The 23,660-nt window shown below is 49.1% G+C and overlaps 1 protein-coding gene across 3 annotated transcripts in view; it reads right to left on the reverse strand.

The window, feature by feature from the left end:
- PAPPA (pappalysin 1) overlaps positions 1 to 23,660 on the reverse strand; it is a 255,257-nt gene that overhangs the window by 65,175 nt on the left and 166,422 nt on the right. For all 3 annotated transcript variants that reach the window (XM_060100610.1, XM_060100612.1, XM_060100611.1), the window contains 5 exons: positions 18,242 to 18,355; positions 17,157 to 17,292; positions 14,615 to 14,828; positions 7,038 to 7,206; positions 4,623 to 4,806 (listed from right to left, as the gene is read on the reverse strand). In XM_060100610.1, the coding sequence (XP_059956593.1) occupies positions 4,623 to 4,806; positions 7,038 to 7,206; positions 14,615 to 14,828; positions 17,157 to 17,292; positions 18,242 to 18,355 (817 nt within the window). The remainder of the gene's footprint in view (positions 1 to 4,622; positions 4,807 to 7,037; positions 7,207 to 14,614; positions 14,829 to 17,156; positions 17,293 to 18,241; positions 18,356 to 23,660) is intronic.

Raw genomic sequence — 23,660 nt, forward strand, 5'->3', positions numbered from 1 at the left:
GAGAAGATCTGAGCTGGGCTTGGCAGTCCCAGAAAGCATCATTTGCTCAGTAAAACTGGGCTCTCTCAGCTCCAGCCTGGGTGAGTCAGATCACATTTTGATTATTTAATTGTCCATCTCCCCCCCTATATGTCTGAAAGGAATCCTACCAATAGCTGTCTGTTATTGAGTCTACAAGGCAGGCCTAGGAAGAATTACTGGCGCCATCGCCTTGATCTTCCTAGTAACCCAATTTGTCATTAATCCCATTTTGCAGGTGAGAAAAGTGAGTCCCTGAGTGGGAAAGTGAGCTGCTCAAACTACAGCTGGGGCTCACTCCAGGTCTGTCTGACTGCTACGTGCTCACTTGACCCCACTACGGAGCCTGCACCCAAGAGCATGGCCAAAGAGGAACTGCTATCTAGAGAAAACCTCATGGAATCAGGACTGTGGACGAGTGGAGCATCCCAAAACCAAAACTAGTCCTAGAGTAAGATTTCACCACTCCCTCCCCGTCCCCGCTGTCCAGAACGGTGTCGCTCACTTCCAAATGTCCTTACCAAGAGGCCCCGTATGTTACACACAAAGAAAAAGAATGCGCTAAGACGCAGTCACAGACACGGATAATTGATGGAGAATGTCCTAAGAAGAGGGAGCAAAGACCCTGGACTGTTGGACACCTGCCATATAGGAGGGGCTGGGGAATGCAAAAGTGGGATGATTTCACCAGGTTGGTGGGAATGGTGCACCTAGCAAGAGGGCACCATTTCTAGGGTCAGGACCCCTGGGTGACCTTCTGGCCCCAGTGCTGATGGTAACTCATATGTGACCTTGCATAAATGCCTTCCTGTCTTGGACCTCAGTTTCTGCATTGCACAATGAAATGATTAGCATTGGTGACCTCTAGGCTTCTCCCAGCTCTGCCCTCTGTTTCAGGGTTTGATGGGAGTTCTGGATTGAGGGGCATGGTTCAGAAAAGGCCAAAGGGATTCTGGGGCAGCAGCTAAGAACCCTGAAGTAAGACTAGGCTTGACTCCCGAAGCCTGAGCGACCATTCAGAGTGGAGTGGGGGTGAGGGAGTGAGGGAGACAGGAAGAATTACCTAAGAGACAAAACTGCTGCTTGGTCTGTATTCTTATCACTGCTCATATCTAAAGGTGGCTTCCTAAGCAGCTGTGTGATCTTGAACACGTTTCTTCTCCACAGTGCTCAGGCCCCCAGGAAGGGTTTGAGTCATGCTTTATCATTAGCACCTAGTGGTGCTTTGGACCCAGTGACATCCTAGACCCTGTTATCTCCAAAGTAGGAGGATGATAAGAAGAAGAAAGCAGCATTCTCTTAGGAGTGGTATGAGAATTCCTCTTTGGGGGTGACCCTGTTTTTATGAGGAAGATGCCCCAAAGAGATCCTTGGGATAAAGCAGAATCCTCCAGGGCTGGCTATCTGCTTCTGAGAAAGATGAAAGGGTCTCTGCCTGAGAGAGGATGTGAAATTCCTAGAGGAAGGGAGGTCAGGACAGGATTCTGACGGAGAGGGTAAGGGGTGAGGAACAGAGCAGAGGTTGGGCGGGAACCTGGACACTGCAGGTTGTGGGCACTCACCTCACGTCCCTATCTTCAGGAGAGTCTAAGAGATCAGAAGATGCTCGACGGTATGAGGTATATTCTGCAAACTAGTGAATAGACTGAGTTGAAATCTGAGGTTAGACAGAAGTAGACAGTGGGCCTTTTAGAAAGATTTTTTTTTTTTTTTTGGGCCGTGTCATGTGTCATGCCGGATCTTAGTTCCCCCACCAGGGATCGAACACATGCCCCCTGCAGTGGAAGCACGGAGTCTTAACTACTGGACCACCAGGGAAGTCCCTAGAAAGATTTTTGTAGGATGAGCACTTGCTTGCTTCAGAAGCCCCACTCCAGAATCGATATCCAGGATCCAGGGCACCCCACATGGTTGAGGTGAGGCGGACGAGGTCGTGGAAGTAACGTTGCAATTTTAGCCATTTAATTAAACATTTATGATTTTGATTTTGAAGTTATTTTTTTTAAACTTGAGACTATTTTTTCCCTCGTGCATGTCTGTAGGTTTGGTCTGTGCTTTTAGTGGTCATTTGATAAAGGACCTTGGTGGGAGTGATTCTAGGGCTGTGAGTTCGCAGGGTATTTTGTGGACACCTGGATTCTAAGGGGCAAGTGAGTCTGTGGTGCTACCTGCATTATAGCAGTTTTAGGGCCACACTCAGTGCTTCTCCTGGGTGGTGGCTGTTTGACTGAGGACGCTAACCTCCAGGTCCTGAGAGGAGCATGGAGGATGGATCGCATCTCCACAGCTCCCAGGACTAAGGCCTCGTGGGACCAAGAGGTCAGGGGCCGAGAGGGTAGCCACAGCCGGGATTCTCATAAGGATGCCCCTTGGAGATGAGTGTTTACTAAGCACTTTCTCTGGCTCTGGCATTCTGTACACACCATTTCTTTTAACTCTCAATATGACACTTCAACGTGGCTGCTCTTACAGCCATCTTACAAATGAGAGTATTGCGGCTAAAGGATGTGAAATTGCTTTCCTAAGATCAAACAGCTGGGACAGAACCAGGAGTGGAATCCCCGTCTGTCTGACGAAAGCTCACATTCTTTTCTGCTTAAATCACGCTGCAGGGAAAGGAAAAACGAAGGGGGGAAAGGGAAGCAAACAAGAAATGTGGTAAAATTTTGTTTTGATCACCTCTTTATCTTCTGGCTTAAGAAGGGAGGCATCATTAACAAGCTCAAGAGAGAGGTAAAAGGACCCCTGCCCAGTTTTCGCTGCCAGAAGATCCAAGCCAAAGCATCAAAACCTGGAATCTGAACATCAGGTGATGCTGAGAACCAAGGTCATGGTATGCCAGTGGGTCCTGGTGGGTCAGTGTGGCCCCTGGCGAGATGTTGGCCTGTGTTTTCAAGGGAAGAGCAAAGTGGGTATCAACAACTATCAAAATGGCGGTCCTCCTGGGGCTATGTCTACACGGTAGGGTCACCCCCTCCCCCAGAGCCAAGCAGAGGAGCAATGGCAGAAGGGCCCGAATCATTTTGATTAAGGATTATCATTAGCCACAATGAGGGCTGTACTAATCAATGCTAATTTATACACCTCCCTTTCCCAAGGGCCTCTGATTGAGAGGTGAAGTGTGATTTCCTAGTCTGGAGTTATTAACAGGTCTCACTTCTGGGCAAATGGGGCCAAGGGAAGGGCTCAGGTAACCTGAAAGGTGGAGGGTTTACAGTTTCCACTGGTCCCTTCACCTCTCTCAGATCTCCATCTCTATAGCAGCTCAAATAAAATGATTTTACATTCAAATCTTCTTGGGTGAAAAAAAAAATGAGGGGACCTAAAGGATATATCCCAGAAGTGTTTCCTGCTTTTCTTTAGGGGCAGTTTAGTGAGATTGCCGGGTCCCTCATTCATTTCTTTAAAGAAACATTTCTTATGGTATTACTTTCATCAATTTATCCAGCCACTCAGTCTATACACTTTATTGAGTCTTACTATTGTAGTAATCTTTTGAAGTTCTCTATTTCCTTGAAAATGTGGGGACACTATTGACTTTCTCTAATCATCAAAATGCCTGAACCTCATGAATTTGCAATATGACATCTAAGTTAAAGGGGATTTACACACCTCCCTCCAACCCACCCCCCCACTCCACAGAAGTCCACTCATCCCCACTCTACAGAATGATGAACCCCAAGGTAGGACACCTGCTTAGTGAGATATCATTTGGGGTGTCTGATAAAGGGGCAATGTTTCCTCCGATAAACCAAGCAAAGGAGAGAGTCCTGGCACCTGTGAGAATTGAGTACAATGTCCAAACCCAATACGCAACTAGAAGCCCAGAGCGTCGTTCGGATAATGCCACTAACTTGCCCTGCGATTTTGTACGAGTTCCTTCCTTCCTCTCACTGGACCTCAGTTCCACCATCTTGCCAATAATCAGTTATTCCTGACTCGTTTGAAGAGCCCTTTAGTCTTGACAGTCTAGGTCACCCAGGCCAGCCTCTCACTCACTTCCAACATAAGTCCTCTCCTCCAGTTCACCAGACTCTGTCTTACTCACCCAAATACCCCTAGCACGCTGCCCACGAGATCCCTGTAAGCACTTTCTGCCCAGAACCACTCCTCTCTGAGCTAGCCCTCCCTAAGGAGAAGCCGTGGCCTTTGGAAAAAGACAGACCTGGGCCCCATGCTGGAGCCCCCCACTAACAGCATGATCTTGCACAAGTTCTTTCACCTCTCTGAGCCTGGATCTCCTCCTCTGTGCAAATGAGAATAGTAATACTACTTACCTCCTAGGCTTACTGGGCCCTAAACCTACCCAGTGAACTAGTCACATCACTTCCAAATGTTACTTTCTTAGAATCCTTTCCTTCCTTCTACCCTCCTTCCCTTCCTTCTTGTCTCTTTCCTCTTTTGCAAGATTTGAAAGATCTTACAGATGCCATACGTATCCATACTCCACTTTCCCCTCAGCTGCGCAGCAAGGCTGTCTACATAAATACAATGGGCAGAAAGGCATCAGAAGCCCAGATGAAACCCTGTCCACCCCTTGGTGTTTGAGCCCCAGCTGGAGGACCTGGGAGCAGCCTCCAGGTCTCCCAAGGGAAGGGCGGTACCTTTCAGCTGCGCTGGGTGGCGGCATTGGAAGGAGCACTTGCTGCCGAACGTGGTGCCCTCAAGGCAGGAGAACGAGGCAGCGTAGACGTGGTGCTGGTCCGGGACGCCGCAGTCCACCGGCTCACACACCACCTGCTTGTTCCACTTGCCCTCCGTGCAGGTCACCGTGACGCTGGGTCCTGTCTGAAAGGCGGGGGCGGGCACAGTGAGCAGCAGCAGATGGAACCCCCCAAACGTGGCGAAACCCCCTCCTCCCCCAGGCTACGGCGCAGGCTCTTGCCAGGTGCCCAGAGATCAATGTTTAGCGTTTAGCTCGCTTTCCATGATCCCAACGACTGTTTGAAGGAGGTGTTTCAGTTCCGACTTTACAGCTGCAGAAACTGAGGCTGAGAGACGTTAAGTGATTAGCTCCAAGGTACACAGCTGGAAAAAGGATGAGTGGGAATTGAGCCCAGGCTCTTCACTGCTGTCTGGAGAGTCTCTCAGATCATTATTTCCATTCTGTGGCTGAGAACCTTAAGACTCAGACCTCTCGAGGCCTGAGGACTTCTTTCACGAAATAGCCTCTGACACACGGCACAGCAGTGGGACACTGGCTGTTGATCTTTGTATCTTTTCTTGGCCCTGGAGGGGACTGTGTGTTTCATCCTCTAGCACTTGGCACAGAGTGGGCACCGCCAGGGGAGAACAGAGAGCTGGATTTGGTCCTTTGTGCTATGAGATCGTGGGCAGGTCCCTTTCCTTGAGTTGTCCCTTTGGTGTTGAACCCAAGGATTGCTCTAAGAGCCACTCCCTACTCTGAGACGTGATGGTTCAATAGCTGGGAGAGGTAGACGTGAAGAAGGAACGAGCCTGGGAAAATGAAAGGGTCGACAGGGAGTTGACCCAAACTAGAAGATGGCAGGGCTAGGGGTGGAAGGGGGAGGCCATGCTACAGAGCCAAGGGAGGGACTGGCATCGGCAGCCGGCACGGAGGCCTCCATTCAAGGAGGGAGCTGCCAAATCCCAGGGGACCGGGGATGCCAAATGTTGAGTTGGGATTTTAAAAGCATAGGACACGTTTCCCCTCTTAAGCACACATACAAGGGAGGAGAGGGCCCTCACTGCCAAAACCAGCTTAATTGTTTCCACAGGACTTCAGACCTGCCGTGTCTGACACACAGAAGCAGGTGTCTAAGACAAGCAACTGAGGGTCCAAGAGGTCCCACGGGGACTGTGCAAACAGGTGTTCCCCGCAACAAGGAACGTGCCCTGTGTACCTGGAGCACGAAGTGGGAGTCCGCTGGCAGGGCCCCCCAAGAGGCTGCACCTGGAATCCCCAAATCTCAGGACTTAACTAACTGCCACTCCCCTCACCCACCCGAGACCCCAGAGCTACACTGGCCGAAGCAACGTTCTGCTACATCTCAAGCCCACTCGCTGCCACTACCCTCATACAGGACTCAACCCCCTTCCACACGCTCTTCTGATGACTTCCCGATGGCTCTCCCTGTGGCCAGTCTTCTGCCGGACTCCAAGCCACAGCCAGGTGGGCCGCTGGAAGGACCTTTATCCACCATGATCTGACCACGCCACTTCCTTCAACAGCTCCCTGCTGCCCTAAAGATGACCCTCAAACTTCTGACCAAGCTAACAGGGCCTTGCACCAGCGCAACCTGCTTGCCCCTCCAGCCTCGTTGCTTGGGTGAGTCCAGTGAAAGAAACATCTGTCTGTGGCGTGCTCCTTCTCACCAATGGGCATCCACAAACCATTCCTGCCTGTGCCCAGAGCCTGCCTCCTTCCCTCCCCACGACACGCGCCCCTCTGTCTGTCTCTCTAGTTCTCAGTTTTCATGTCGCTTCTTCCAGGGAGCTTTCCTTGACTCCCCCTGTGCTTCCACAAGACCCTGCACTTCCCTTTACAGTGTTTTGCACACTGTGAGGCCATCCCTCACTCATCTTCTGCTCGGGGTCACTAGTCACGAAGCTCCTTGAGAGGAGGAACTGGGTTTATCTCAGTGACCTTTTTTCTCTAGCACCTACTATAGTATCTGGTTCCCAGTGTGCAGATGTTTGAATGAATGAATGAGCACCTCACTGACAGAGGGTTCACCTCTTCTGAAAGCAGCCCATTCGACTGTAGCAGAGTTCTGACTGTGACGGTTTCAGTCCAAAATTCATGCTCAGCCCATGGTTTTCCAGATTTGCAGCCTATATGGGGACTCTGGCACACGTCGTATACTCCTCTGCACAGGAACCATGGTCTCAGAAATCCCAGATTGACTCCCTCATTCATTCAATCCACACCTATTTATTGAGCATCTACTATAGGGCAGCAGTACTTTACGTGCTGAGGATTCAGCAGGAGCAGGTTCCACATCCGCCCAGCCTTTCCCAGGCTGGAGAGGAGCCCTGAGCCCGGCACCTGCACACACCTGGCTTTTGATCAGCTCATCATCCCGCTGTATCTGGAGAACGTAGCCCGTCCGGCAGCTCACGGTGCACTGGGCACCGTGGTAGCGGTCACTGCTGGAGCAGTTGAGAGAAGCGTTCTCCACAGCCAGCTTCGGGCAGTCAGCGGCCTCACAGGCGAAGTGCACGCAGCTGAGGAGGAAAGAAACAAGAGGGTGAGTGGGCGCTTTCTTGCAGGACGACTTGCACTCCAGCTGGAAGACAAAACCTCATGGGCTTCCTCTCCAAATCTCCGGAGGTTGAAACTGGAGACACAGAGAGTGGACAAGACTCTGGAGTGGTCAAAGTTTATCGCTAAAAGCACAGGTTATGGAAACAGACAAACCAGAGTTCAAATCCTACAGCTTGAAAACCTTATATGTTATGAACCTTCAAACCTTGCAGAACCTCAGTTTTTCCGTCTGCAAAATGGGGATCATTATGATTACGGCAAGTATTCTTTGAGTCTCTTATCTGCCAGGCACTGAGTTGAATGAAAGCCTCTTCATATTTTATAATAGTACTCACTCCCGAGGGTCACTGTGAGAATTAAATCAGATAGTTCGGCAAAAGCACAGAGTGGGATTCCTGGCACATAAAAGCACTCAATAAATGGTAGCTAATGGTATGAATAAATCTATGCTCTATTACCTAGAAGCTGCCTAACTTAGGCAAAGTACATCACGTCTCTGAGCTTCACTGTTCTCTCAAATTCGGCCAACCTATAGGTCCATGAGATTCAACTGAGGTACTGAAAGTAGAAGTCTTTTATAAACTGTAAAGTGACTTGTGAATTGTTAGAAAAGTTGTGCAGAGATCATGCCATTCATCTTCAAGTCCGAGCTCCATGTAAGTTTCTACAGGAAGCTTCCTCGTGTCCCAGGCAAGCTCCTCTGCCGTACTGGGCCCTCCTTTCTCTAAAAGCCTGGTCTCTTGCTTCATGCATTGAAAACACAGGTCCTGGGTGCCCACCATGTGCCGGAATGTGCGCTAACCCTTAAGGAAACGGAAAAAACATAAAACCCCTGTGCTTAGGTGATCTTTCCCCTCATATTACTGTCATGCAGACGCTTAATAACATTAGTGACTATTCACCGACTGCTTATATACATGAGCTCACCCATCCTCGCGGCAACCCTATGAGCTAAGTGTTATTCATTTTACAGTTGGAAAAATCGGGGACCTGCAAGATCAAGTTACTCGTTTAAGTTCCCATCCAGATGTGTGACTCCAAAGTCCTTGCTGTTAACCTCACCTCACACCTGGACTAGAACTTCCCTGAGGGTAGAGATGATGCCTGTTTCATCTCAGTATACTTCGCACTGCCAATAAAAATGCCTTGCATGAAATCGCTGTTTCCTAAATAGCAAGAAACAAATGGTGGCAGTGTCTTGCAATAACTCTTAAGCACTTTGCAGACACTGAGATGTTGATTTTGAACACTGAAAGCTTCCAGGAGGCAGTTCTCTCTAACTTGTCCCTCTGACTCTAACACAACGCCTGGCATACAGTATGCACAGACAGCTAGGTTGCCATCCGGAGCCCCAAAGCTTCCTTTTTCCTGTTTCTATCTAGGACCCAAGGAGCGGTGGGTGGTCAAACCAACTTAAGAAGAAATTCCCAACTTTTTTCTTGGTGCCAGTTTCCAGGATACCCCACTGAGGATTTTGTAGGAACATGGTTACTCAGCCCCACTCTCTATCCCCTGCTCAAAAGTATGGTAAGAATTAAAGTGGGATAAGTGGGGTGGGCGGTGCGGGGGCGGGTGTGAGGCGCTAACATCTCTAAAACTTATCACAAACAAATTCACTTTTAAGATACCCAGACAAGGGCAAGCCTTAGCTTCAGGTCTCAGACCCGCACCGATGTGAGCTCTGTAGTCTCCACATACCGCTCCCCCCCGTTTCAGAAATGCAGGGTGAGTGGGATTAAGTGACACTTGCTGAGCTGTTCTGATTCTCCGCCCTTTTTCCTGCCCCTGACAGCCTCTGCGGGGCTCCATGTGGAGACTGTAGCTGTGGAGTCAACGCAGGGTCTTTGACACCAAACAATGCATCTGTTCACGTTGTGTAAGCGCTGGGGGAAAGAGCCACATGGTTCCAATTTAAATAGATTTACTCTGTAAGCTACCAGCTTCCAAGCCAGTCTTCTGACCTTTACCTTACAGTTTGGCCATTCTCTCTCTGCACTCCCAGGAGGTCCCTGGGCTCCCATCTGATGACCACCAGGGGGGCTCTGGGAACCCTTTTTGAAAGACAATGGCTCTGGGCTTCTCTGGGCTACGGGGCCATTAAGATAAAAACAGCACCCTCCCTCCTTCTGTGCTTATTAAGGTCCTTCTTTGTAGGAAAAGGATAAACTGGAAAACTTGGTTTCCTAGAATGGAAAGAACCTACGGCTTAGCAAGTGGGCAAATCTGGGAGCCCCAGCTTGCCCTTTATCAGTTGTTTGATCTTGGAAAGTTATGTAACACCCTGAGCCTCAGTTTCCTCCTCTGTCAAGTGGAGGTGATAAAACGATCCACCTCTCAAGACTGTCAAAACCAGGGGACATGTGAGCCACTGGCTCATCCATTCAACACACTTGCCTGGGGCTCTCGCTGTGCAGCAGACACTGTTCTAAACACTAGGGCTACCGTGGAAGAGTCCTGTCACCGTGTGTATTTGAGGAGGGAGGACATGTGCCCCAAAAAAGTAATCGATAAGCTTGTTTTAGATAGTGATGCATATTGTAAGGGCACTAAACCCAGGTGACTTTATAGAGGGTGACTGTTAGGGGAGGGGTGGGCAGGGCACCACGCACAGAGGGGTCAGGGGAAGCCTCCTCGGGGACACCTGAACTAAGACCTGCATGAGATGAAGGGATTAGCCATACAAAGGTTTGGGGCAGGGCTTCCCTGGTGGTGCAGTGGTTGAGAGTCCGCCTGCCGATGCAGGGAACACGGGTTCGTGCCCTGGTCCAGGCAGATCCCACATGCTGTGGAGCGGCTGGGCCCGTGAGCCATGGTCACTGAGCCTGTGCGTCCGGAGTCTGTGCTCCGCAACAGGAGAGGCCACAACAGTGAGGGGCCCTCGTACCGCAAAAAAAAAGGTTTGGGGCAGAAGGAATTCCAGGCAGAGGAAGGGCATGTGCAAAGGTCCAGCACGGGTTGGAGCTCAGCGTGTTTGCAGAGCTGAAAGGTCAAGGCATGAGAAATGCTTTAGCAGCTATGACGCTCCATGAGAAGGCGACCTCTCTCCTCTGGCTCTTTCTACTATGAAGGAAAACATTCACTGGTCAGATGGGTTACCTGACCAAACAGGTCTATGCTCTAACGGGGAGGGCAGCTTTGGGTCAATGAGACCAGTCAGTTTTCTTCATTGCAGGACTTCTCAGAACCTTGAACGTTCTACTGCACATGGTGGGTTTTCAGAAGGGACTCGTGTGCGCATCGTTTTCCAAGCTTGGATAGCCTTTCTTAGCGGCATGTTTCTTAGGACTAGTGTCCTCCAGAACACACGTTAGGGAATGTGGAGTCCCTGCTTTTTCAGCACATTTGTCTAAACCTGGCCTACAGGAACACGAAGGAAAGGGGAAAAGGAATTAAGAGTAACAGGTATCGGCAGCTGTGTTTTACCTTCATTATCTTCTCTGCATCCTCACCATAACTCTATGAGGTAGTGTTACTGTTCCCATTTTTGAAAAGAAGAGATTAAGACTGAGCGAGTTTAAATTGCTTGTCCAAAGGCACTCGGCATGGACAGGATTCCAGCACGGATCTGCCTGTCTGTCCCTAAGTCCCTGCTCTTCCCTTTGCTGTCCCGTTAGTTGGAAAGGGTTGTGTGAACACATTGTCCAAAAATGATAAACATTACCCCAACCGCCCCTCCCAGATAACTCCCTGACGCAGCTCTGTCATTTCTGAAACACAAAAACAAAAATCAAAACAAGGAAAACAAAACAAAACAAGAGGCTCTGCCTTCATTAAAAAAAAGTGGGGGGAGGATTTCATACCAGTGATGGGCTGTCACTAAAAATAACAAATGAAGGGGAAAAAAGAAGACATTCCTCAGAAGGGAGGAAAGTGGCTGATGCCAGTGGGGGAAGGAACCCAGGTAAATTTTACCCAAAAAATTCTCACAACCTGGGTGAAGGTGGAAACACCCCCTTCTCCCCATGCAGAGATCATCAGATACTTAGGAATTTTCTTTTCTTCTTATATATATTTAATTCATTTACTTAGAGACTCAAGTTCCATGTAGAGGTAGGTCCTTAAGTGAACCCACAGTCAGCCCTCCAACTGCGGCCCCCGCGGTCAACTGAAAGGGCATAACGGGGGACAGTATGTACCCCTCAAGCCCGGGATAGAGAAGGCCAGAGGTTAAAGGGCTGGTGAGGGCTCCTCTCCTGGCTCTGTCTGCTGACCCACGGCTTAACTTCTGTGGCTGCTTAGCTGCAATCATGCCATGGGCTGTGGAGATAATAACAGGCAGATTGTTTATAAATCCTTCTGAGCTGCTCACATGGGGACAGCCAGAAAGACAGCACGCTCGACACTGGAAAATGAAGGGAAAACTACTCTTGGCACACCAGCTTCGGGATCGCTAGAGAAGCGAGGCTGAGAGAATGATCAAGATAAGACTCGTTTTCCTGCCCAGTAACGAGGCTCCTGCGGGAAGGGACCCTAAAAGGCTCTTCTACCTTGCAGTTCTAGAAGCGAGCCGGTGATGTGGTGGGTGCAGCCCTGGGAGGCGAAGTCAGCAGCTGCGGGTCCGGCTGACCATTCGAAGGGCCAGGTGAGCCGAGAGAGGAGTGGCCAATGGGAGGCCACCTGCCGGCCAGAGCAGGTTCTCCCGTCCCACATTGCCAAGCGGGACCGAGGGCCTGGTGTTTCCAAATCCTCTGATGTGTTTAAGAGGAGGAAGAACTGTGGTATTCAATACTTACTCTTCTGATAGTTAAATGCTACAACTAATTAAAGAAGAGGCCGAATGAGGGCCAAACAAACAAACACAAGTTGTTGGTGGCCTAGTCTGGCCTCCAGGACACAGCTCTGTTTTGACACCTCTGATGGGGAGGGAAGAGCTTTGACCTGCAAGTCCTGAGAACTGGATTCCAATGCCATTGGGTTCTGCATCCTAACCCACTGGGCGATGCTGGGAAACACTTCCTCCACCTGGACCTTCAGTTTCCCATCCTCCAATGAGGACGCAGAACCAAAGAATCTCTTCCAGCCTCGCAGCTTTCAGGGATCAGGTTAGCGTCAGGACAAAACAATATATATAATATGTAATTCCAGAGCCCCTTGGAAGGAGAACACATAGACTTTGATAATCCCAAGATGGCTGCATCTCCATCACTTAACTCAATCTCACTGACTAAATGCTCACCAGTGAACAGCCAGGAAAAATCCCTTTCTCTCCTGGATGTGCCTGGTCCTGGTGGGCAGGGTGTGGCTCTTAGGGGCAGACAAAGTGGGATTTTACCTCCCATTGCCTGGATGGCCTTGACACGCTCCCTCTGTCCATACCTCACTGGACAGGGGTGATCATGAAGCCAATGTGGGTCCCTTCCTCTTCCCTCTCATCCCTCCTAGTTCTTGAGAATCACAGACTGTTCGAACTGAAAGGAACCACAGAGAACACAGATCCATCGCTGTCGTTATTTCACACGCGGGGGGACTGAAGCCCAGAGACGAGGAGGGCCTGGAACGTTCCGCCCCAGTTCAGTGGTTTTCCACAGCAGGGCAAAGAACTCAGCACGTACTTATCGACGGACTTGCTTCCAAGGTTAGACACATCTTACTGTTTACTTCGGGCACGGGAACTGCTAATTAAGGATTCAGAGAAGCCAGTGCTGGGCTCAGTGAACTCGGGGATGGTCTGGGTGGCTGGCTGAGGATGAGAAAGCATTGCAGAGAAGGTCTGATGGATTTGCATTTTCCGTCGACACTGTTTCCCTGGGTTCTGAGAATTAACTTACTTTTACAGCCTGGGGAGTCAGGGATGAAAAAGCCCTCTCAGGGTGAAATACAACAACGAGTGATATTTAAGGAGCTCTTTTGCCTCTGAAGGATTGCGACAGACTTTGCACAACAGAAGCTAGAGACAGTGGGTGCAAAACAATGTGGGTTTTGCAACCACCTTTTGTGTCCACTGTGGTAGCAGGGGCGTGGGAAAGGCTGGGGTCCCCCTCCCCACTCCTCTTTCCTCTCCTGCTCCCAGGTATACAGGTCAGGGCTGAATTACCTTTCAGAGGGCCTCGCTCGGGGGGGAGCCCACAGAGACCCCAACTCTTTAAACAAATGTCAGATATGATGTGGGACCCTGAACCAGTCCTTCCGCTTGTGAAAACCCAGAGGGTAACATGGAAGTTTGGACACTGTGGATGTATCAGATGAGCTCCGAGGCTTCTCCCAGCTCAGCTCTAAGAACTTTATGCAGAATTCTGTGCAGAAAAGCACCACCATCGCATCAGAAAGTGGTGATAGATACTCTCTGTCAATACATTATCTTTGCACAGTGCTTAATAGTTCGTAAGAGCACTTCTGCCTGCAGTGCACCATGTAATCCTCATGACCACCCTATGGGGTAAATATTATCACCCGTTTTTATTCCAAAACAGACAACTGAGACTCAGAGAAGTGAAGTGCCTGGTCCAAGGACACAGTCAGGAGGGGCAGATTCAAACCCAGGTACGAGTATCATTAAAGCTCATATTCTTTCTAGGAAACAGCATCCTCTCTTAGCTCCAAACTAGGTGCATGAACAGATGCCAGATCAAAGGTACTGATGGAGCAATGTCATGCAGTTAAAAGACAGACGCCGACGGGCTTCCCTGGTGGTGCAGTGGTTGGAAGTCCGCCTGCCGATGCAGGGGACACGGGTTCGTGCCCCGGTCCAGGAGGATCCTATGCCACGGAGCGGCTGGGCCCGTGAGCCATGGCCGCTGAGCCTGTGCGTCCGGAGCCTGTGCTCCACAACAGGAGAGGCCACAGCAGTGAGAGGCCCATGTACCCCCCCCACACACACACACACACCGAGACCACGGGGAGAATCTCTCAGGAGCTAGGTGTGGGGAAGACATAGAGGTTTACCCAACCCTGAAATATACAGTGCAGTGGCATGAAGCAAATAGTAGTCCCCCGGCATCCCCCTAAATGTAGGAGGGTTATGATGCTTGCCTGTGCTACTTAGGAAACAGAACACATTCCAGTATTTCAGAGCTGAAAGAGAGCTAAACCACCTCTCCTCTCTTCATTCAAATGAGGATGCTGAGGCCCAGAGAGGGAAAGCGATGTCCCCAGGTCATCCTGCGGGCCACCGTCAGCTCCGGGACTGCGAGCCAGGTGAAGGAGGGCTTCTTTCCACAACATGTTCCTGCTGCCCTCCCTCACCCCTGGAATTCAGAGACGTGTGGGCCTCCCGAGCCCAAAGGCAGGGTTGACCAGAGGCCAGAGGGTAGGGAAGGGAGAAACACACAGACTTTTTACTGCAACACATATGGCTGCCCGGTTCCAGAATCCCTTCTTCTCCACTTGGCTACAAAACGGCCCAGGGCGAGCCGACCCAGGGTGTCTTACCTCTGCTCGGCAGAGCTGTAGGTCTCCCCTCTCTGGCAGCTGCTCAGGGTGACGGGGTCAAAGTTGTCGAAGGAACGGAGGGCCACCCCCGAGATGGCGACCAAGGGTGAACTGAAGCTCACACGTACCGCCTGGCTGTGGTAGAAGGGCTGGCTGAGGTCGTGGACCACAGGGATAATCAGGGGATTGTTCCTGCAGCTCAGAACATGGAGGCCTGTCAGGGGAGACAGAGGGCCGAGGGGCCAGGCTCATTACTCACGGCCAGTCACGCCCTCCCCAACGGGCCCTTCCCGAAGCCCCCAGACCCTTTCATGTCACTGCACAAAAGCACCATTGGGTGGCCAGTGGGGATTTTGAGTTTGATTGAAAGTTTCTTTGTCTGCCTTTTTCTCTTGGTTCCAAATCTTTCCAATCCCCTTGCCTCACTGCCCCCTAAGCTTTCCCTTCACCTAGGGCTCACAGCCCCTCCCCCTCCCCCCAAATGGCCACCCCTTGGCCAAGCACCACTGGCCCTCACTTCCCTCCCACATTGCATGAGGGCTTGCTGGTCTGAGTTGCTAGTTTTCAGGCTGCCTTCCCGGTCTGTCATATAAATGATGGAAATAATTCACAGAAATAAGTCATTCCCGGGGTAAAAAGCCGACCCTCTTTTTTTTTTTTTTTTTTTTAAATTTATTTATTTATTTATTTATTCATTTATTTATGGCTGTGTTGGCTCTTCGTTTCTGTGTGAGGGCTTTCTCTAGTTGCGGCAAGTGGGGGCCACTCCTCATCGCGGTGCGCGGGCCTCTCACTATCGCGGCCTCTCGTTGCGGAGCACAGGCTCCAGACGCGCAGGCTCAGTATTTGTGGCTCACGGGGCTAGTCGCTCCGCGGCATGTGGGATCTTCCCAGACCAGGGCTCGAACCCGTGTCCCCTGCACCGGCAGGCAGATTCTCAACCACTATGCCACCAGGGAAGCCCCCCCGACCCTCATTTTTAATCTAGGAATCTGGGAGCAGCTCTTGTGAGGCAAGGACCTCTGTAACCCTTCTGCAAAGAGGAGACAGAGAATCGTGACCAGGAGGTGGCTGTCCAGAGGGAAACAGAAAAGCAAGCCATATAAAGTCCAAGGAAAGTCCAAACTTGCTTCACTCAGAAGCTCTCAGTTCTTTCTAGAAGTCCCCAGGCTTCAAAAAGGAAGTGGGGAGGGAGAGGGACAGGGAGAAAAGGTACATCAGAAGGGGAGGGAAGGGAATGACGGGGTGGGTTGGAGTTCAGTAAAACTGAAGCTGGCTTTGGTGTTTGATGGACGTCAGTTCAATTTTTGGCTTAGCCATTTCTTTACTATGTGAATCCACGGAAGCCCTAACACGCACTCACTCAGTGCCTGCATCTAAAGAATGGGATGATCCTAACCGTGTTCTGGGAGGCCTGATCTTTTGGGACGTGAGACTCCCAGTCCAGCAGGTCCCCTTCTGTGGTCTACTGTCTTAGAGCTGCAGAGCCTCTGCAAGGGGTGCCAGGATGCTGAGGACACAGGACAGGAGACCCAGTGGGGAGGGACATGTGGACACCCCAGGCATCAACTAGCAGGGTCTCAGGAACTTCGCTGGAACCTGACTCTTCCCTACTCCTCTGAAAGTCTCTCCGCAGAGCCCTTTGTGATGCCAGGACAGCTATGAAAATATTTGCTTCTCACTTAGGGACATTTCCCAGGAATCCAGATAAATCCAGAAGGGTTTTCTTCTTCTTGCTTATTAACATGTTCCCCCTTGCCTTGAAAACTAACCAAATAAGTAAACATAAAAACAAAACAAAACCTTTCCTCCTGCCTTGGCTTCTGCTTGACCCTGAAGTGACCCCTTGCATGCTTGCTTCCTACGGGTCTTTGAAATGAGCTCCCTGTGGAATGGTGCGGGCACAGCTTTGAAGCCTGGACTTCAGCACTGGCTTGGAATTCCAAACTCCTGGCCTGGCTGCCCAGAGGTAGACGGGGCAGGGTGTCTGGGAAGTGTGGGAGGGGGTGATGGGACTTCCTGAGCACTGGGTGTTGTGCTCTGCACGGGTCACAACGTCTCAAGTAACGGCTCGTTTACTATCATGGACACCACGGCTATAGGGTAAAGAGCAGCAGGCGATGATTCTGAAAACCTGGCTCCCCGGCTCTCCTGCTGGCTCCTCCCATGTGGCCCGGGCCTCTCAAAGCCTCTCTTTGGGTCTCGGGTGATGACACACATAATGGGAAAGAACCTTTACTCAGTCTCCTTCCCAGGGTCCTTTGAGGATCTCATGGGATGCCTGAGGGTAAAGGCGCTGGGTAGAAGGGAGCTATTGAAAGGAGGACTTGGACATGAACCCCTGATGCCCATACCTGTCAGATTTGGGCTTCTCTGGATACACAAACACATCCTGATTTGAAGGCAACCAGAATGGCAAATAGAGAAGCAGGAAAGAGGAAAGGGGAGGAAAGAACTCATCCTCAGCCGATTCTTACAACCACCCGCAGGCCTATGCAGAAGCAGGTACCGAGAGCACGCCGCACCTGAGGGCAACGCTCACCTAGATCGTGGCTCTGGTCTTTGGTATCAAGCAGCTGGACGCTGATGGTTTCCTGCTTCTGATCCCCATAATAGGTCCCATCGGTCACCAGGTGGACAATGACAGCTGCAGCAACCATTGGCTGAGAAAAGTACGCCTGAAATGCAGACGACATAGGAGGCTCACTCATGCAGCCAGGTATGCGGTGCGGAGGCAGCCACGGGGCGGGGGTTTTGAGGAGAATCTTCCATTTCAGGAGCTGGACTACTTATCACGGTCCCATGATGGGAACAGGTGGGCAGTGAAACCTCAGAGTGAAGAGCTCAGGCTCTGAGGTCAGAGATTGTTCTAACGTTGGCTCTGCTCTTTCCAGGCTGTGTGGCGTCCACTGGTGGCTGTGCTGCTCTGGGCCTAAGTTCCCTCGCCTCCAAGTGATGGATAGGTCAATAGCTACATCACAGGACGGCTGGGAGGCTCCAGTAAGATACTGATAATAAGGGGTCTGGCATACATTAAAACCATGCAAAATGGTACTTATTATTATTCATCACTTCTCCATGCTATCTAAACTCTGTACTACGCGCCCACGAGACAAAGGTAAATAAGATATATGCCCTTGCATTTCTATGGACAGTGGAGTTCAATGTTGGTCAGTAACACACAAATCAAGACTTGAAACAATCACAATCCACAGTCAGGAAGATGGGCCCATAGACAGCTATGGAATACCATGGCACTTGACAAGAGCCATCCAAGAGATGACCACACGTAGAGGACTAGAAGGGAAAGGACAGTCCCTTCTCTCTGTGGGGGTCAGCGAAAACTTCAAGGAGAAGGCAATTTAAAAGGCCTTGAACAATGATGGTCTTCCAGGCAGATAAATGGTATCTAAACTCTTGGCCAAAATAAGAGTGAATGAACGCATCCCATGAGCAATTAAGGGATTCCATTCCAGGAAGCATCCCGCTGCTAAGTGTTTTCTTCTCTGTCCTTACAATTAACACCCTCAGTGGGGAGACAAAACCATCTTGAGAAAGGGTCACAGGAGGCAGTGCCCCCTGGGGGCCACTGCCGGAGAATCTAAGGCTCTGAAAGCTTTGACTTACCCGGAGCCAGAAAGTGGTCTGAGCCAGCTGGGAGTACGGGTAGCTGATGGTGCAAGGGTACCAGGCATGCTGGGAAATGCCTTCACTGAGATCTATCACCTTGGTTCGACACACCTGGAAAAAGATAAAGGGAAACAAATGTTTTAGAGGGTCTCAGAGGTTGAGTTAAATTCAACTCGACAGAACTTTACTATCCACCTAGTTTGTTCTTGACACTGCAGGAAGAAATAGGGATGAACTGACAAGAGTCTATTCCAGGAGCCCACATTCTAATGTAGAAGAGAAAACCTTCAATGTTATTAAGGAAAGGACAGTTAACACGTTTTGGTGGTAGAGATGTCAGAGACATTCTCGTGGGGACAAGTCCTGGAAGAGTTGACATTTGAGTTGGGTCTGGAAGAATAGGGTAGCTACGAAAGGAAGGGCATTGCACATGCAGGGAACAGAAGCAAGGGCTCAGAGGAAAGCAGAAGTCCAGAATGATTAGTGACAAGCTGCCTGGTATAACAGAGCTTGGGGAAAGTGGCATCAAAGGCAGGCCTGAGGGCTTGGATCTCACAGCCTCTTGAATACCAAGCAGACCACTTTAGAGCAAATCCGTAAATTGTGCTCGGAGCTATATTAATGACAGAACAAAGACTTATGACAATGTGAGCATTTGCTTTCCCCAAAGAAAATCAGCTCTACCATTTGTATAGGTTTGCACATACACACACACATTCATTCTCAATGACAGATATATCAAATGGTATTAAAAGAAACACGAAGCATGTATAGACAAGTAGTATTGCTCAAACTGAGGAGTATCTTGTGTATCCAAATGTCATTTCATTCCATTGGTTCAATCATTCATTCCAATAACACTTATTGAGTAACTGCTATTTGCCGAGCACTCTGGGACAAGACAGCAGACGGGTCAGATGCTATGGAGCTTAGAGTGACAGTGTGTACAGACATTCATCAAGTAATCACATACGCATACATTACTATAAATTGTAGACTAGAAAAGAGCTATGATGGAAAAGGAGAGGAACAGCTGAGATGTTCTTGAAATTGGTCAGACTTTTTGCAGAAGGTCATCCCAAATTAGAGCTTTTCCTCGGCCCTCTGATGTGGCTCCTCTCTCCAATCTTCCCCAGGAATTTGGGCATGTCATTCCACACCTGCAGGTCTCAGGCTACAGATCTAAAAAGTAAGGCCAACCTAAAGAACTCTAAGGTTTTATAAGCTATGAAAAAAAGTGAGATGATCTAATCTCAATCATGTAAAAGAAACATACACATGTAAAACAAACAAAAAGAAAGGGAAATATATATATATACAAGGATCAAGACTATCCATTCCAGCCATATCTATAGTAGCAAAAGATTAGGGAGAGTTTATATGTTCACCTGTTGAAGAAGGGATGAATAAAATATGATATATTCATATGATAGGATTCTGTAAGCAAAAGAATATTAAGAGGGGCTTCCCTGGTGGCGCAGTGGTTGAGAGTCCCCCTGCCGATGCAGGGGACATGGGTTCGTGCCCCGGTCCAGGAAGATCCCACATGCCACGGAGCGGCTGGGCCCATGAGCCATGGCCGCTGAGTCTGCGCATCCGGAGCCTGTGCTCTGCAATGGGAGAGGCCACAACAGTAAGAGGCCCGCGTACCGCAAAAAAAAAAAAAAAAAAAAAAAGAATATTAAGAGGACTGAATGGGATTCAAAGGTAGCGATGACCCTAACAACAGTTAACACCTGGTTCAGTATGGACCCTGGCCAAGCAACATGGAAGCCCTATTTGTGAGTTCATAGATCCCAACACGGGGAGATTGCCAAAGCATAACATTGAGCGACTAAAACAGAAGAAGGTGTAGGTGCATTATGACGCTATTTATAAAAATCATGCAGGGCTTCCCTGGTGGCGCAGTGGTTGAGAGTCCGCCTGCCGATGCAGGGGACATGGGTTCATGCCCCGGTCCGGGAGGATCCCGCATGCCGCGGAGCAGCTGGGCCCGTGAGCCATGGCCGCTGAGCCTGCAAGTCCAAAGCCTGTGCTCTGCAACGGAAGAGGCCACAACAGTAAGAGGCCCGCGTACCACAAAAAAAAAAAAAAAAAAAAAATCATGCAAAGTGAGACTATACCCAGGGATTCATATACATGAGTGTAGAAGAATTAAAAGTAGCATGGAAGAGTTACACATCAAATTCACTTATCAAAGTCAAGCTGAAACACATGGCTGCACTGTAATCCACACTTGTAAGATGCAATGCTTTTTTTTAAAATAAACTTTTTGTTTTGGAGTAATTTTATATTTACAGGAAACTCGCAAAGGTAATACCAAGAGCTCCATATATGCTTTACTCAATTTGCCTTAAAGTTAACATCTTCAGTTTATTCTTGAAACCTCAAATAGAAGAAGAAAAGTTTCTTTGTCACCTGGGAAGTTCTGCAATGGTGAGCTGGATTAGAGACTTGGTTCTGGTTCAGACTCCCTCACAATTTGATGTGTGATTGTGGACTAGTTATCTCCGCTCTGTGGACCTCGGTTTACCTTTCACATCTGAATGTTGGATTGGGTCATAGGTTTTCAAGGTGTTGCCTATGGATTCCTAGGGTTGCTTGGAGGTGTCAGTCTGAGGGTCAGGATGTGAGAAGATGTGCTTAGCTTCTGCTCCATTGTTTCAGCCAGAGCATCTTCACTCAACTGTTTTATATATCAAGCTGCCTTGTAATGTTTCATGAGAGCTTCCCTGCTTTAAAAACATTGAAAAGTACTGAAACTTGTTCATTGCCAAAGTTTCCCTCCCCCCTCCCCAAGGTGTCAGCGGGTCCTGGGAATACAGCATTAGTTTCCTGAACGTCACAGGTAACGTCCTAAGGAGAGTAAAAGTGCCAAGAATCAGCCATCTCACTGGCCAGGAATTAGGTGTCGGCTTCGGTTACTCACATCTCTAGAAGCCTAATACCGAGGAGACTATGGGTAAAACAAGCCACTTTAATGGGCTGGAAGACGTTTTTCAAGTTTATTTATTTTTTCTCGAAAACAACTAAGACTGAGCTCATGCAGCTCTGCCAGTGGATTGTGTTACATTTTTACAACAGTGCGAGACTTTGCATAAACTATCTATGGCATTTGAAATCCAGGCCAGCAATTTGACATGTAGCATTTTGGAATTCTTTCCCCTTGTGTTCTTAGCTGCCTGTCGCCCAGCAGAGAGTGGTGGAGCACATCTCTGGAGTGCTAGAGCAGGGGGCTTATCTCTGCATCTACAGCATTCACAGTCAGAGAAGTCTGGGACTTGAACAAAGCCCTCTCGCTACTTAAACACAGTTTCCTCTTATCTTGTCAGCTCTATCAGCACCAGACAGGACTTCAGAGGAACGTGCTGCTGTTATTTTATTCTCCTGGTTTCCTATTTAGCTTTGTGTTTGTTTCAGGCTGGCTGCGATCCTGACCAGGGACAGTCAAAGTAGATCAGAGAGGAACAAACAAATCCAGCTGAACCTTTGCCCAAAGCCCCAGCTGATCTTAAAACCATCTGTGCTCCTGGGGAGGTGCGGGGAGGCTGCAAACACTCACAAGCCCCCAGCTTTTACAGACCTTGCATGAATTTGCTCATTCAGCAGCCATTTATGGAAGACGTATGGCACACCAGGCTCTCTCTGAGAGGAAAAGAGCCTTGCCTTTGGCCAAAAGGATGGTCACACACCTGAGTGTGATCCCAAGGTACCTGATTCTGTGGGGATGCCCCGCTTTCATCCTCCCACTTTTGTGCACCTTCTAAAAAAGCAAATCCAATTCCGTAAAATATTACTGAGCAGCGTAGACTTGACTGAACATTTTGTGGGGGAGCGAGCAGGAGAGTTACATCGCGCACCCCATGTGGACTCAAGCTCCCACACCATCACCCCAGGTTCCTCCTCATTCACCATCACCTTCGCCCAGTTTCTTCAGTGACCCTTCCAAGCTCTCCCACTCCCTCTCCCTTCCCGATCTGCACTTCTCTCAAATCCCAGGCAGAGCCGTTCAGCTCTCCCTCCCATTCTCTGACACACAAATCCTTCACACGATGCCAAGGGCTGTACCTTGCCGCCCCCAGCCCCAGAGAGGTCAGGGGGGTGATAAGAGTAACCTTTTTAGCCTCTCTGTCATGCTGCTACGAACAAGATCTGCTCCTTCCCGATACATCACTCACTGGTTTGCGGAACACATCACGGAGGCTCTAGAAACATATTGGCAGCCTCTAGGCTTCAGGTTCTTCTAGAAAGATAAGGAGGGGGTCTCCTCTAGCTGAAACTGATCTTTCTGCACTGCGTACTCCCATGTTCACTGCAGCATTATTCACAATAGCCAAGATGTGGGAACAACCTAAATGTCATCAGCAGATAAATGGATAAACTAAATTTGGTATATGCATGCAACGGAATAGTATTCAGCCTTTAAAAAGAAGGAAACCCTGCCATATATGACCACAGAGATGAATCCTGAGGTTATTCTGCTAAGTGCAACAAGGCAGCCACAAAAGGACAAATACTGCATGATTCCACTTATATGAGGTATCGAAAATAGTCAAACCCATTGAATCAAACAGTGGAAGGGTAGCTGCCAGGGGCTGTGGGGAGAGGAAAAAAGGAGTCGCTAGTCAATGTATAAATCAACAAAAAGTTTCAGTTAAGCAAGATGATTAAATTTTAAAGATCTGCTCTACAACACTGTACCTATGGTCAATAATATTGTATTGTACACATAAAAACTTAAGAGGGTAGATTTCTTTTAAAGTGTTCTCATCACAATAAAATGAAATAAAACAAATATTGTTTTGAATGACTCAGCTACTGACATTTACTGAATTATTGAATACATTAATAAATAAATGATCCAGTGAAGGGACAAAAAGAGAAATTCATATAACATTGCTAGGCCAAGAGCAGATGTGTGGCTGGGCTTGCCAGCATCCTCACTTAGGTCTTTTCAGGGTTGGAGGAGGAATTATCCAGCATCTTCTTGATTACTTCATGGACAGAGAACTCACTTCCATTTACAAACAGCCCAGTTTACCTTTGGGCAGATTCTTCCCAACAGCCAGGGGAATATGTCTGGCTGCACTTTCTCCTACTCTTTTCTCTAAGCAGCAACACTTACACGCTTCCTTATTTTAGAGTTTTAGAGTTAGAAGGACTTCAATAGGTTATCTGCTGAGACCATTCCCTTTTCAGTGGTCAAGGGAGGGCAGGTGTCTTGCACAATAGAAGACAGCAAGTAAGTGGCAAAATTAATATGAAAGTACAAATTTTTCTGGTCCCCAGAACTGATGCCCTGCCCTCACCTATGTTCTGCACCCTCTACATCGTACCTTTGCTGTGCAGAAATATCTCCAGTGAGATTTCTACCCCTCCCCCAAGAATTCATGGCAGGAATTCAGGTGCCCATGTC

This window comes from Mesoplodon densirostris, chromosome 6 (genome assembly GCF_025265405.1).
Source record: "Mesoplodon densirostris isolate mMesDen1 chromosome 6, mMesDen1 primary haplotype, whole genome shotgun sequence".
In the NCBI taxonomy this organism is placed as follows: domain Eukaryota; kingdom Metazoa; phylum Chordata; class Mammalia; order Artiodactyla; family Ziphiidae; genus Mesoplodon; species Mesoplodon densirostris.